The following is a 14,757-nucleotide window of genomic DNA, read 5'->3' as shown; positions in this document are numbered from 1 at the left end:
CCTGTAAGACCAGCACGCCCAGAATGCACCTGAATACACCTCCCTGTAAGACCAGCACGCCCAGAATGCACCTGAATACACCTCCCTGTAAGACCAGCACGCCCATGGGTGCAGGTGCATTTGCTATTAAACGACGCGGGCGCTGGATGGGAAATTGACAACTGTGTCGGTCTTAAACTAGCAAAGACACTCGCGTCGGGCTTCGCACTGCGCCGGTTGCAGGATAGGACCCTAAAACTTTGTGTTTTAACTCCTAAACTTATTTTATCTCAATGTTTGTTGCTGAGAGCTAATTGTTGTGGCATTTCTGCATTGCACAGCGATCAGCTGTCAATCCACCATTATGGGATGTCCTTTGACGTCTTGTCATTAGTTGTTGTGTAAATGTTTGAGTTTCTTTAGGTGGTCTGTTTAGCCATGAAGGCTATCACTGCTCATGATGATGTTTGTTGATCTAAAAATGTAAAATGAACAGCTCTAAATGTTTGGTGAATATTTGTATCAATATATTTGTAGGTTGTTGTTTCTCTTTCATTGCATGTCTTCAATACAATATTTACTTGTCTTATTTCTACTTTTACTTCAATAAAATATTTACTTGAGTATTACACCTTAGTATTTTTACTTTTACTTAAATACAAGTTGTTTTTTTTACTTGTAAAACCTTTTACGTTATTTTATTATGGCTCATAGAAGGTTGATTCTGTTTGTTTTTGGCTACTTTTCAATTAATTTGAAGTGTTTTGTACTTTAAAAAAAAGTACTATCTTTTAGGGCAGTGGTGACCTAGAGGTTAAAGAAGTGTGACCAGGAGGTCGTCGGTTCAATTCCCAGACCGAAAATAATAATCTGGGTGGGGAAAGTGAAAGAGCAGCGCTTGCCCCTCCCTCATTACCATCACTGAGGTGCCCTTGAGCAATGCCCTTAACCTCCAACCACTCCAGTGGAGCTGCTCAGTGGCCAGCAGATCAGACTGGGGTTGTACCGGGCAGCTTCCAGGTATGAATGTGGAACTCTGTGAATGTGATCAGGTCGCCGTTGCAAATGAGAAGTTGTTCTCAATCGACTTAACTGGATAAATAAAGGTTAAATAAAAAAATTGTTAAAAATATTTTTCTTAAAATAGATTGAGTCTTTTTTTGAAATGTTCTCTCCATGCTATCATGACCCCAAAGAGTTTGTCATAATCCGAGATGTTGCTTTTTTGGGCCAGAGAAGTAAGACAACTGGACCAGAGAAGACGTGTTTGTGAACGTCACAAACATCACAGATACACATCTGGTACAGAGGACTGCATGTCCCATAGTTCTCTGGGAACCCTTTACGAACCCTTAAATGCCTTGCACAATGATGCGGTTCAGTCTGACTTTAAATAAGGCATAATGTTATACAGTAGATGCTGTGCAGCCAAACACTCGTCAAACTCTCAGAGATTTAAGTCAGTCAAGTGGAGTTTCCAAAGATACTAAATATGTCAGGGTGACTTTTGGGAAAATGGGTATAAAATGATGCACAAGACATTGTCAAGTGGAACAAACCGATACAGACTATATTTTACTGTCAGACAGCGTGGAATAAGATGATTTGTTTTAAGCCTTAACGCTATTATAGTGAAAGAGAAAGCAGAACAAATCCGATGTTAAGTTGTCACTTTTCTTAAGTTGGAACAAAGGAAAAAATCCTGCGCTCCCGTTTATTTCGGAGGGCCCGAAATGTTAGTTTTCTGTAAATAAACGGTGATGCTGTAGCAAGAGCAGAGTGCGGGATTTTATCTTGTGTTCCAAGTTGATGATATTTTCCAACGCACATGCACAGAAGAAATTTTAGATGCGCAAATTGTTTTAAAAAAAGTCACTTTTCTTAAGCAAAGCTGAACTTCCATCTCTGCTTCACAGTCGTCACGTGTTGTCAATGAGTCGGTAGTTTCACAGTGCAGGCAGCAGTCATATTCTTTGCCTTTAATATATCTCTCTACGGTGACTCTATGTGATTGCAGGGCCCACAGTGCTGGAGGTGTTCAACACTCTGCTCAAACACCTGAGGATGAGCGTGGACTTTGAGCTGGGCGAGAGCTCGAGGAGAAACTCCAGCACCAGCGTCTCGTCCGGCCGCGGCAAAGAGAGCGAAGAGAGAATCGTCCAGAACGCCATCATCCAGACCATTGGTACCGCAGCTTTTTTACTTCCTTATTGTGTTCTAATAACCACAAATCTCCAAAAATCAAATACTCCTGGAAACTCCCATACAACATGTAAAAGAGCTGGTTCCAGGGCATGCAAAATGAACAATATGGGTCAGGTATTAATCCCATTTTATGTCTAATTCTCTGTGTTAGGTATGCTTTATGACAAAGTTTAAAATGTATTTACTGATGGTTCGGGGTTTTTTTTAAGCACCCAGAAGACAGAATGTGTTTGTGTTTGAGCGCTGACTCATCCCTTCTTGCGTCCTCCTGCCAGGCTTTTTCGGTGGAAACCTGCCAGACTACCAGCGAGCTGAAGTCATGATGTTCATCATGGGCAAAGTGCCGGTGTACGGGACACCCTGCCACACCTTGGACACCGTCAAGATCGGGTGAGTCACGTTCATTATCCCAGCACCCCCCGGTGGGGGTCCCTCAAACTGCTGCTGCAGCAAACAAGCTCACTGCCCCCCCCGAAATCCTCCAGAACGTTGAGACAGTAGAGACAGTGTGCAGCCAACATGTTGGCTGCACACAACAGCTGTTTTAGGGTATGATAGAAACATGGCCCTGGCTTTACTGCAACTGTAGGGCTGTCCTTTTATTAAAGAAATCGGTTACACTTTACTTGAAGGTATCTACATAAGAGTGACATGACACTGTCATGAACATGTCATAAACATTATAAACAAGTCATATATGTTTATGACATAACGCTTCTTTTAGTAAGGGTCATTCGGGTTTTGGCATGACAAGTTATGGTTAGGGTTAGGGTTCATGTGTCATGTGTGTCTCTTATGTAGATACCTTCAAGTAAAGTGTCACCATGAAATCTTTAGTTGACTAACACTCGTTGACCAATGGATTAGTTGATTTAAAGCTTTAGTGCGTAACTTTTTGATATTAATGAACGTCCGTTACATTCAAGCCGTTGCTATAAAGCTAATTAAGACTGTCAGCTCCACACCACTCTCTCTGGATTTCTCACTATGACTATGTTCAGAAGATTGTGGCGTCCGGCATCATGTTTCTTTAATCCTCCGTGTCCTCCTTGGCTACTAGCAACTGCGTGGAGGAGGGGGTGGGGGTGGTGCGCGATCACGTAAGGCTTGTATCATGTGGACACGCCAATAGTGTTGTTGTCATTACAGAAACTACGTACCATAGCTTTAAGCGACACATCTGTAACACTGAGTTTCTCCAAAAAGAATTATCTGAAAGCCCCACTTTAAATCGTGTGTTTACCAGAGATGCGCTCATATTTTTCTTGGAAAAATATTCGGTATGAAAAAAGCTTAAGATACTGAGGGTCTGGAATGAACTATTTCTGTGACGTGACAACACACACACACACACACACACACACACACAGGCTACGTTTAGACAACAGCGGTCTCGCTAAAAAATGGAAAGGTTTTTCCTTTGTTTTAAAAAGGTATGAGATTGCATTGCTTCATCATCTCCAGTCTGCCTCTGGCTCCACAGCGGTTGTGTCCAAAACGCGAGACACCATCCAAAGTGAATTGTGTCTTAATCCGTCCTCACTTCACCTCCTGGACGCCCTGCAGCGAATTTTAAAAGAAAGGAAAACAAGCTAATCCATCAAGCCCCGGGAGTGCAAGAACAGATAATCCCAAATCAAACGAACACCGTCCTCCTCCTCATCCTCTCTGTCTCTCTCCTTTTTGGGTAATTGCCAGAGAGGAAAGATGGAGCTCCGCAGCTAGTCAGTGTCACGGAGTGGAAGTCTGATAGTGCTGCACTCCCAACATTTAAACTGTCAACATTCAAGAGCTGCTGCAGCTGCTGTTTACAGGCCTTTATCCTCCTCCTCGCTGACGTTAGGCCTACACCAAGGTTACACTGAGGTTACACTGAGAAACAGATCTGGTATCAGTTTTTTACTAAACTGTAAATGTTTGCCAGTCAGTTGTTGGACTGCAGCTAGTCTCGAGTATCGAAGAGGTTTCATTTCCGGGATTGCTCCGTTGCCGCCGGAAATTAAAACAGTAGTGTCAAACTCAACTTCACTAAGGGCCACGCTGGAAATGAGAAGAAGAGTTTATATACATGCTTTTATTTAAAAAAAAAAGTCAAATATCTTTGATTATTGCCATGTCTCATATATCTTTCTCACTTACAGTGAGGTCCACGTAAAGCAAAAAAAATTCCTTAGCAATCTTAGAAAAAAAAGTGCCAAAAAAGGTCGAAAAAGCCTTTTTGCTAAAGTTTCACGTACCCCCTGCAGTACTCCAAAGTATCCCTTGGGGTACACGTACCCCCATTTGAGAAAAACTGCTTAATCGACTAAGAGGAGGCAGCCTCTGCTGTATGTAGGGCTGCTCCCTCTTAGTCGATTAGTCGACTAATCGGTCATTTTAGTCTTAGTCAACTTAGATTTCTTTAGTCCATTAGTCATGTCTGATGCTGTTTTCATGCTGAATGACTTATTTCCAAGAAACGTACGAGCACATCTCTGGTAAACACAAGAATTAAAGTGGTGCTTTTAGCATGACTCTTTGAGGAGAAACTCAGATTTAAAGATCTGTCGATTTAAATCAACTAATCGATTAGTCGATACTATTGGATGAGTGTTAGTCGACTAAGAATTTCTTCAGTCGAGCACAGCCCTAGCTGTATGATTGTAGTTTCTTCATTAAAATGAGGAAGCTGCAGTTTTGGACGTTTGCCTCAGCGTGGCCTTAGATCCCTGTTTATATGGCCGAGCAGAGCTGACTCAAACTGGTTCATAAGATTCTCAGAATAGCTGGCGATGAACTTAATAGTTGACAGCTCATAGTTTAACCCGTTAACCTGTGCGGCTCTAATGTCCTCTTCCTCTGCCGTCTCTCAGGCATCAGGGTACCAAGCGGATCCAGACCATGCTGCTCAGCTCCCTCATCATGGTGAGTCCTTCTCTCTCACCCTTCCAGCCTTCACCTGATTTTACATTTCTGGTTTATTTGTAACTAACCGAAGGCGCAGAACTTCACTGTGGCTTCATGGACAAAGTAAATGTTGCGGCAAACAACAAACCCGAGCTTCCAGGCCTCAACGCTAACTTTTTAAAGTGGTTGCCAAGCCGGCAACCACTTTTAATGTTAAAACATCCAGATGTTGGGTCTGGGAACTCACCATTTGCAGTTGTAACGGTTGTCTTTCAAATTCTCTCTGCACGCAATAGGATAGCGCTACAACCAACCGGAGCAACGCTAGTCTTTGTTTCAAGTAGCAGGGAATTCACACGGAACCGTCGCAACTCTGTCGTCATTATGTTAAGCCCCGCCCACTGACTCTATACACTATGTGATTGGCCTGACTATTTTATTTTATTAACCTTTATTTAACCAGGAGAAATCCCATTGAGATTCAGAATCTCTTTTTCAAGGGAGTCCTGGCCAAGACAGCAGTACAAAAGTTCCATATTTAAAATATACAACAAAAACAGACAACAGAAAACAGAAAAAGAAAACAGTTGGCAAATTAACATCATCTCCACATAATCACCAGCAGCACTCAGTAGCAGCACATGTGCATTTAGTACTCAAATAATCCTTTATCCTAATTTTAAACTGTATCAATGTTGGTAGGTAATCTAATTTAAGATGATTCTGCGGTTTATACCAGGATGAGGGTGCAAAAAAAAGGCACTTTCACCGAAAACAGTTCGGGTTCGGGGAATGTCATACATGATTTGCCCATTTGATCGAAGATTACATTTCCCAGTAGTGACTTTAGGAGTCAGGAGAGAACATAAGTAAGGAGGCAGTTTACACAATATGGCCTTAAAAAGAAAAATATACCAATGCTCCAACCTGCTCCAACACTCTCATACAAGTTACAGTGATGAGTACAAAAACTAGAATTAGTTACAAATCTTGTGCTGCCTGGTATACGGAGTCCAGCATTTTCAGAGAAGATTGATTTGCATGCATGTATAAAATATCACCATAATCCAGCATTGACAGAAATGTTTTTCTCGCACTAAAAGAGAAACAGCCTTTGTTTCTATAATAGAAACCCAACTTCATTCTAAGTTTTTTTGTTAGACACTCTATATGATGATTGAAGGACAAACATTCTTCTAAGAAGAAGCCAAGATATTACTAGACTAGAATTTGGTTTTTCCAGCTCGCAAGCCAATGCAGAGCTGGTAGACTGCCCCTGGCTGCAAATTACATTTGCTGCCGCTAGGGTGGTCTAGATTTCTAGGCTACAAAAACAGATGAGAAAAGGGTTATTTTACAGTAACTTTGAATGCACCACAAGGTTTACCAGTTTTAAGTAAACGCAACATTTAGTCCTGTCTGTTTGTTTTTTTAGTAGTAGTAGTGCTAGTTTGTGTCTTTTAGCTCATAGCTTTAGTGGCAGACTGTTGAACGTCCTGCTGTTGGAATCATCTACAGTGAAATACAGTCACACTACAACGTTTAACTGTCAGCATTTTAACCGTTTAATCCAGTTACTACTGTACCCAACGGTAGGCTAACGTTACCTGCTGTGTAACGTGTTTTTAGCGTCACATGCAGCGATGCTTCTGTTGCCTTTAACCTCTGTTTCGGATTATCAGAGATAGGGTTAGGCGATCGAGAACTGATTCATACTTTGAATCGGTTCAAAAATTAACGATTCCAGTAGAATCGTTTCTTTATTGGAATCGTTTGGAGGATTTGGTTTCAAATCTGATCATGGGCTCCAAATTTAACATGCACAAGTTTGGGTTTCCGTAGCGACCAGGCGCTTGTTGTGTTGCAGCCATGGTGCAAAGTAAGCAGTGCTCTAGTGTGGCTTTATTTTACGTTGAAAAAGCCCGGTAAAACTGCAACCTTTGAATCAAAATAAAATGTTACTCTTATTTGTGAAAATAAGCCTGTGACCCCCTTCAACTCCACCCCTCAAAGAATCTGAATCAAGAATCAATAAGAACCGGAATCTAAAGGAAGAATCGGAATTGGAATCAGAATTGTTAAAATCCAAACGATGCCCAACAGACATTTAAGCGACACCGTAATGAGGCACCGAAATCGGCGTTGCTTTTCCGTCCAGTAGATATCGTATGTTGGCACCGGATTTTAACAATGCGCTGTTAACGTGAACAGAAAATGTTGTTGCCTGTATGTTTTCACGGCAAAACGCACATGTATGGAAAGCGGTCGCACAACAGCTGAAATGTTGTGTTTAAACTTTACGGCGACAACCAAATAAAATATTGACTTCTTTTGAAATAAGATTTCCCAGTTTTGATTTGTTTTTCATCACAAATATTGAACAGGTGGTTGTCAAAGGGGGGCAACCAGAGGCCACGAAATGTTTGCCAATTGACTCAATCGGGTTGCCAAGGGCAACCAGCCAACCGTAACTGTCGAGCCCTGGCTTCATTAACATACAAAGACAAAAGACATGACCGGAATAAGTAGAATAAGAAGGAATAAGAAAAAACAAATAGTACTAGAGTTATGTGATGAACCACTAAACTGTGAAATACTTATAAGAAGATTTAGTTTTCGTGTCCATTTTAGCGCTCTGGCTCTTTGGGGTTAACTCTTCAACGACTCCTTCTGTTTCATTATCTTCTTCTGGGAGAGAGACGAGGAGGCACAGGTGGCACCCACACACCCAGCAGTGATTCACACACATCCAGTATTACATATGTCACTATTTTTGGTGGTACTGTACTTAAATGGCCAGTATGTATCAAATCATGATTCATATTTTTCCCCGAATCGTCCAGGCCTACAGAGATGTGTTTTATGGAAAGGAAACAAAGATACGGAGCCTTGCTATTGAGTTTTTGTTTTCTTTCGGAGATCTTAAAAGTCATCTAATTTTGAATAAAATGCCGTAGGGCAGGCAGTCCATGCAGCTCGTCTTTCTTTTGCAGAGCACTCACACTGACCGACCAGTTTTATATAAAAGCTGAAGTTACATGTAGATCACAGGCCCCAGGAGCCATTTTTACAGCACATGCATATGTTCCAAATCCAATGTAAAATCTCCCCACCCGTTCACACTGATCATAAATCATCAGATCCGTCACCTACGTGAAGAAAGGTCAACATCTCAGCTCAGGTCTCAGCTGCGTGGGAACGTAACCTTTCAGCCGGGCTGAAGTGTTGAAAATCAACGACCCTCTCTGCGGATTAATCTCATCTCGCTCATCTCTCCCTCAGGTAACCTCTGGCTTTAAGTCCAAGTCCATGGCCGCTGCGTTGCCGTCCCCGTTCCTGGATCCGCTCTTCTCCATCTCTCTGATGGAGGACAGCGAGCTGAGGCAGCTGGTGTTCGAAATCCTGCACAACATCATCGACCGCCATGACAACCGCGCCAAGTTACGCGGCATCAGGTACAAACGTACACAATATAATAATAATAATAATAACTTTTATTTATAATAGCTTTCATGAAGGACAAGGACACTTTATAGAATTACTGTGGCTACTGTCGAGGTTGTAGGCTGTGGTGAACAGCCGGTGTTTGAGGAGTTATCTTTTTTTAAATATGTCGAGGGACATAGCATCGGCTGTTCCAGAGGGATGGGGCTGCAACACTTTATACATGAACTGTATCACCGCTCACTGCTCATGTTGTTCTACATGCTGTGCACTTGTTAAAGGTCCCATGGCATGAAAATTTCACTTCATGAGGTTTTTTAACATTAATATGAGTTCCCCCAGCCTGCCTATGGTCCCCCAGTGGCTAGAAATGGTGATAGGTGTAAACCGAGCCCTGGGTATCCTGCTATGCCTTGGAGAAAATGAAAGCTCAGATGGACCAATCAGGAATCTTCTCCTTATGAGGTCATAAGGAGCAAGGTTACCTCCCCTTTCTCTGCTTTGGCCGCCCAGAGAATTTGCCCCCCACCCATGAGAGAGAGAGCGAGACATCATGGCTTTCAAACGAGCAAAGTGGCAGTTGGTCAAGGCCACACCCCCACCCTCCACTTTGCCCCCCCCCCCCTCTCCTCAATAGCTTTTAAAGCTACAGACACAGATATGGCACATCCTAAGGAAAGCTCATTTTGGGACTGGCTCTAGTGGCTGTAATTCTGCACCAAGGCTGAATTTCGGGAAAGAGACTTCAGATACAGTATTAGGGGACCATTAAGGTCTATATAAAAGAGACTTCAGATACAGTATTAGGGGACCACTAAGGCCTATATAAAAGAGACTTCAGATACAGTATTAGGGGACCACTAAGGTCTATATAAAAGAGACTTCAGATACAGTATTAGGGGACCACTAAGGTCTATATAAAAGAGACTTCAGATACAGTATTAGGGGACCACTAAGGTCTATATAAGAGACTTCAGATACAGTATTAGGGGACCACTAAGGTCTATATAAAAGAGACTTCAGATACTGTATTAGGGGACCACTAAGGTCTATATAAAAGAGACTTCAGATACTGTATTAGGGGACCACTAAGGTCTATATAAAAGAGACTTCAGAAACAGTATTAGGGGACCACTAATGTCTATATAAAAGAGACTTCAGATACAGTATTAGGGGACCACTAAGGTCTATATAAAAGAGAATTCAGATACAGTATTAGGGGACCACTAAGGTCTATATAAAAGAGACTTCAGAAACAGTATTAGGGGACCACTAATGTCTATATAAAAGAGACTTCAGATACAGTATTAGGGGACCACTAAGGTCTATATAAAAGAGAATTCAGATACAGTATTAGGGGACCACTAAGGTCTATATAAAAGAGACTTCAGATACAGTATTAGGAGACCACTAAGGCCTATATAAATGCATCTAAAACGCAGCATGTCATAGGACCTTTTAATAATGTCAGTGTCTAATATTAGTTTCAATTAAAGGGTGATTGGGTATTTTTCAACCTGGACCCTTTTTTCCAATGCATTTGTGTGTGTAAGTGACTAATGCGAACAACAATCTTTGTTGGTCCAGTATTAAGCGGCAGCTTATAGTTATAAAAACTATACAAAACTATATTCACATAAAGTACAAGCACCTTAAATTGACTTGTTTACTAATTTACTAATTTTGGTTTTGTGTGTGTCTCCGTTGCAGAATCATCCCTAATGTTGCAGCATTGAAGATTAAAAGAGAGAAGATTTCCAAGCAAGACGTTGCATTCATGAAGAAGGTAGAAAATCCTAAAAGTTACTATTTTCATACGAATCGGTGTACATACATATTGTGTTAAGTCTATCCTATTTATATATGTCCTATATGATTGAATCTCCAGCATGGCCAGCAGCTCTACCGCCACATCTACCTGGGCTGTAAAGAGGAGGATAACGTCCATAAAAACTTTGAGCTGCTCTTCACCACGCTGGCCATTCTGACCATCGAGCTGGCCAACGAGGAAGTGGTCATCGACCTCATCCGGCTCTCCATCGCTCTGCAGGTAACCGCAGTTACTCATCGCAGCACATCTCGCCCATATGATTTGGTGGCATTTTGTTAAAGTGCTCATATTGTGCTCATTTTTAGGTTTATAATTGTATTTAGAGGTTGTATCAGAATAGGTTTGCATGGTTTAATTTTCAAAAAACACCATATTTTTGTTGTACTGCACATTGCTGCAGCTCCTCTTTTCACCCTGTGTGTTGAGCTCTCTGTTTTAGCTACAGAGTGAGACATCTCACTTCTGTTCCATCTCTGTTGGGAGTCGCACATGCTCAGTAGCTAGGTAAGGACTACTAGCCAGTCAGAAGCAGAGTGTGATCTCTGAAGTAAAGGCTGGACTACAATAGAGCTGATTGGAGCAGTTGGTGAACAGTGTTTTCTGTTGGAGATGGTAAGTCCCTTTGGGGGGGACTTTGGCCTTTTTCACTTTGTAACCCCATAACATGCACAAAAAAAGATATATAACACAATAAAGGAAAGGGGAAAAGCCAAAAAGCATAATGTGAGCACTTTAAACATTTTGCTGTGCTGTTTCATGCAAAAAGGAAACAAAGCTATGACATTTAAACAGAAAAGGCTCATGAGTATTGATGATGAATTAATAAATAGGAAAGCGTTTATTCATTGGAGAGGTTCCCCAAAACCTTTACTTCAGTAAAAGTTTATCATTCAAATGTCAAACTTAACAACTTGTGTGGCATAAATTGTCCTCAATAAAGCACCAGCAGAAAAAGAAGATGAGGCACAGAGTTTAGTTGAAGAAAAGGGAGGGAAAGGAAATGCAGTAGGATGAGATGGAAGTCAAAAGAAAAAGAAAACAAGGCAAGAAGAGTAGGAGGACGTTTCTTACACATCTCTTGTCAGAACGTTTTGTCCTAAAACTTAAGAAATTAACTTGGGCACAACACATTCATTTGTGAACACAAGATAAAGAACACAAGATAAAGAAATGGGAACTCAAGGGCTCCTTTGAAAGTAGAAAGAAAGAAACTTTAGATTCAACTTTATTGTCATTGTGCAGAGTACAAGTTACAAAGACAGTGAAATGCAGTTTGCGTCCAACCAGAAGTGCAAAAAAAATCAGAAAAGTATATATGCCATGCGATAAAGTAAGTAAGTAAGTAAATTTTATTTATACAGCGCTTTTCACAGACAATGTCACAATGTGCATAAACAATAAAACATGGTAAAAATAGTCAATAGAATAAGATACAAGTACAACAGAATCAATTTTCAAATAAATAAAAGACATAGGCTACCCGAATGCTAGCCTGAACAAGTGAGTCTTCACTTGTCCCTTAAAACAATCCACATTCTCCGCAAACCTGATGCTAGTTGGTAAAGCATTCCAAAGTCTGGGCGCCATAGCCTCAAAAGCTCTGTCCCCACATGTTTTCAGACGTGCGGGATGACGCAAGACAACATTTTGATTAACAGACCTGAGAGACCGGGATGGAGTGTGTAAATGAATTATGTTAGCAAGATAGACAGGGGCCTGACCATGTAGAGCCCTGTAGGTTATGGTCAGAATTTTGAATTGGATCCTGTAAGCTACAGGAAGCCAGTGAAGGGAGCAGAGTAAAGGGGTGATATGGGTACGCCTGTTTGATCTTGTAAGAAGCCTAGCAGCAGCATTTTGAATGGACTGCAGGCGGTGAAGGACAGATTTATTGACTGAAGAGAAAAGTGAATTGCAATAAAGTATAGACAGGTGGTGCATAGGCAGGACAGGTTGGGTAAATGTTCTTATTTACGTTTTTATTTAGTTTTTCTACCTTTTGGGCACTTTTTCAGCATTTTTATCACTTTTTCTGACGTTTTTTTTTTTTACATTTTAAACCTTTTTTTGTACATTGTTGACATTTCTTCCGATGTTTTTTACGTTTTTATCACTTCTTTCAACATTTTGGACAGTTTTCCCAGCGTTTTGTCACTTCTTTTTGACATTATTGTCACTTTTTTCTTTACATTTTCCGCACTGATTTTGACATCCCATATATCTGATATGATATTTTTTTTTTAAACTGGTCAAATTTGACCCCAGGACAACATGAGGGTTAAACCTTTTGGAGTTTTAAGATTTCCAGCTGAAATGTAGAATATAAAGTCTGCAAACTGCAGCTCTCTCAGATGAAAGTAGAGAAGTAAAAAGTACAATATCTCCAGCTGACATAAAGTAGAAGTCTCCCAAAATGGAAATACTCCACATGAAGTTACCCCCCCCCCCTTCTCTGGTTGTGATAATATTGTGATACTTGATTCAACAACCTTTTAATCTCCAGCATCCCTGATGTGACGATGGTGCGTTCAAGGCTCCAGGTGTCATATTTCCGTGGTTAAATGACGAGTAGCTGCGCTGTCAGCAGCAGAGTTCCTTAATGTCGTTAAACCGGAGGCTACGTGCCGCACGCCGCTCGAATCAAACCTCCCACATACCGAAGAGACGTGTGAAAAGACTCTGCACACATCACCAGCTTCTTGTTTGTGTCACGCTGAGATCTTATCGTTTAAGATCCCAAATGTCGGAGCATTGTAGACGAAAGGCAAACAACCAAAATACACATTTAGGTCTATTTTACTACACTTTGTCCATTTGTGTCTGTAGACAAGAGGCAAACACATACACACACACACACACACACACACACACACACACACACACACACACACAAATTCTACCTTCACTGGGAACATCTTTATGGACACACATGGCGGGCAAAAACATTGTTTGTTTTTTTTAACCAAAATACACATTTAGGTCTATTTTACTGTACTTTGTCTATTTCTATCTGTAGATTTATGCTAAGTAGTCAAAGGATTTGATTATATATTGTGTCTGTAAATATTGGTTTTCAATAAAAAAAAAAAATGTCAGAATTTTCCAATCCACATCTTTTAAGGTCTCGTTCTCAGACTCTGAACCAGAAATCTCCACTTCAGCAGCACTCACACACACCAAACGTTCCACTTTCATTCCTATCGGTCTCCTGAAGCTTTCCACACAAGGCTTTGTTCACATAGCATTCACAGTCTTGCGCACCCCCGTTTGACAAACACTGTGTTAGAGCCCACAACAATGCCTCATTGTCAACGTGTTTGCTGACGTTTGATTGGTTCATGCAGGACATGGCTCTGGCTAACGAGGAGAGCATGCCGATGTTCATCCGCTGTGGCATCATGGCGTTGGTGGCGGCGTACCTCAACTTCCTGAGCCAGATGATCGCAAACCCTCCCTTCTGCCAGCACGTCAGCAAGGTGAACCACCGACTTGTTCTGACCTCACTGTCGCTCCAAATGTCGACCAAGCTTCATCGTTTTTGAGATCTTGATGAATGTTAGAGACCACGTTGTAAAATGAGCCAAACTTGTGTCAAAAACTCCTATGTGTTTGTGTCTAAGTGACTGATGGGAACAGCAATCTTTGACAGTGGTCCAGTATTAAGCGAGACAGGAACAAGCTACAATGTAAGTTAATAGGGCGATTGTCCAGCTTGTATTTACCTTCACAAAAGTGCTTGTTTTGCCGCTGACAGACTCAGATAAATATTCTACTCTGACAACATTATGGAAAGGATTTGTAAAATTGTTCGACCTTTCTGTTAAAGAGTAAGATCCTTTTTTTAAACATAAAAACATCTGTGAAATTGCGTTCGCTAAACCAACCAGACTCCATGTAAATATAATTTTAGCATTGTGAAATACACTTCATTCAAAGTGGACAGAAACAAAATAAAACTATGAAAAGACGTTTTTGGTCGTCTTTCCACTTTTCCAACCATCACAATTTTAGTTTTGAGGATTTGCATGTGAAAATATGTTGCCTCTATACATGCTAAAAGTACAGATTTTTTTAAATGGAGTCTGGTGGGTTTAGCGCTAGCGACTTCAGAGCTGTTTCTGGTTAAACAGAAAGGTCTTAAAGAGGTTTTAAAGGTCTATCTCTGTAGGGATCCTTTCCATAATGTTGTCAGACACGTAGCACATTAATCTGAGTCTGTCAACGGCAAAAACGGAACTGTTAGTGGACCAAATTGACGATGCACATTTGCCCCACAGGGCTACATTGCAGCCCGGTCTGTTGCTGCTGCTTACAGCGTTTACGCTTAATACTGGACCAATTTCAAAGATTTAATACTTTAAGTTTACTAATATGCTGATGTTGCTCCACTGTTTTTGGCTGTTAAACCTAGT

General features: G+C 41.1%; 1 protein-coding gene across 4 annotated transcripts in view; it reads left to right on the top strand.

The window, feature by feature from the left end:
• efr3a (EFR3 homolog A (S. cerevisiae)) overlaps positions 1-14,757 on the top strand; it is a 168,594-nt gene that overhangs the window by 139,434 nt on the left and 14,403 nt on the right. For all 4 annotated transcript variants that reach the window (XM_039815921.1, XM_039815920.1, XM_039815922.1 and 1 more), the window contains 7 exons: positions 1,997-2,164; positions 2,460-2,574; positions 5,037-5,088; positions 8,353-8,525; positions 10,225-10,300; positions 10,403-10,564; positions 13,690-13,821. In XM_039815921.1, the coding sequence (XP_039671855.1) occupies positions 1,997-2,164; positions 2,460-2,574; positions 5,037-5,088; positions 8,353-8,525; positions 10,225-10,300; positions 10,403-10,564; positions 13,690-13,821 (878 nt within the window). The remainder of the gene's footprint in view (positions 1-1,996; positions 2,165-2,459; positions 2,575-5,036; positions 5,089-8,352; positions 8,526-10,224; positions 10,301-10,402; positions 10,565-13,689; positions 13,822-14,757) is intronic.

The sequence above is a fragment of the Perca fluviatilis genome, chromosome 11 (genome assembly GCF_010015445.1).
Source record: "Perca fluviatilis chromosome 11, GENO_Pfluv_1.0, whole genome shotgun sequence".
Classification (NCBI taxonomy): domain Eukaryota; kingdom Metazoa; phylum Chordata; class Actinopteri; order Perciformes; family Percidae; genus Perca; species Perca fluviatilis.
The sequence above is the reverse complement of the archived record's forward strand: the minus strand, read 5'-3'. Positions and strand labels throughout refer to the sequence as shown.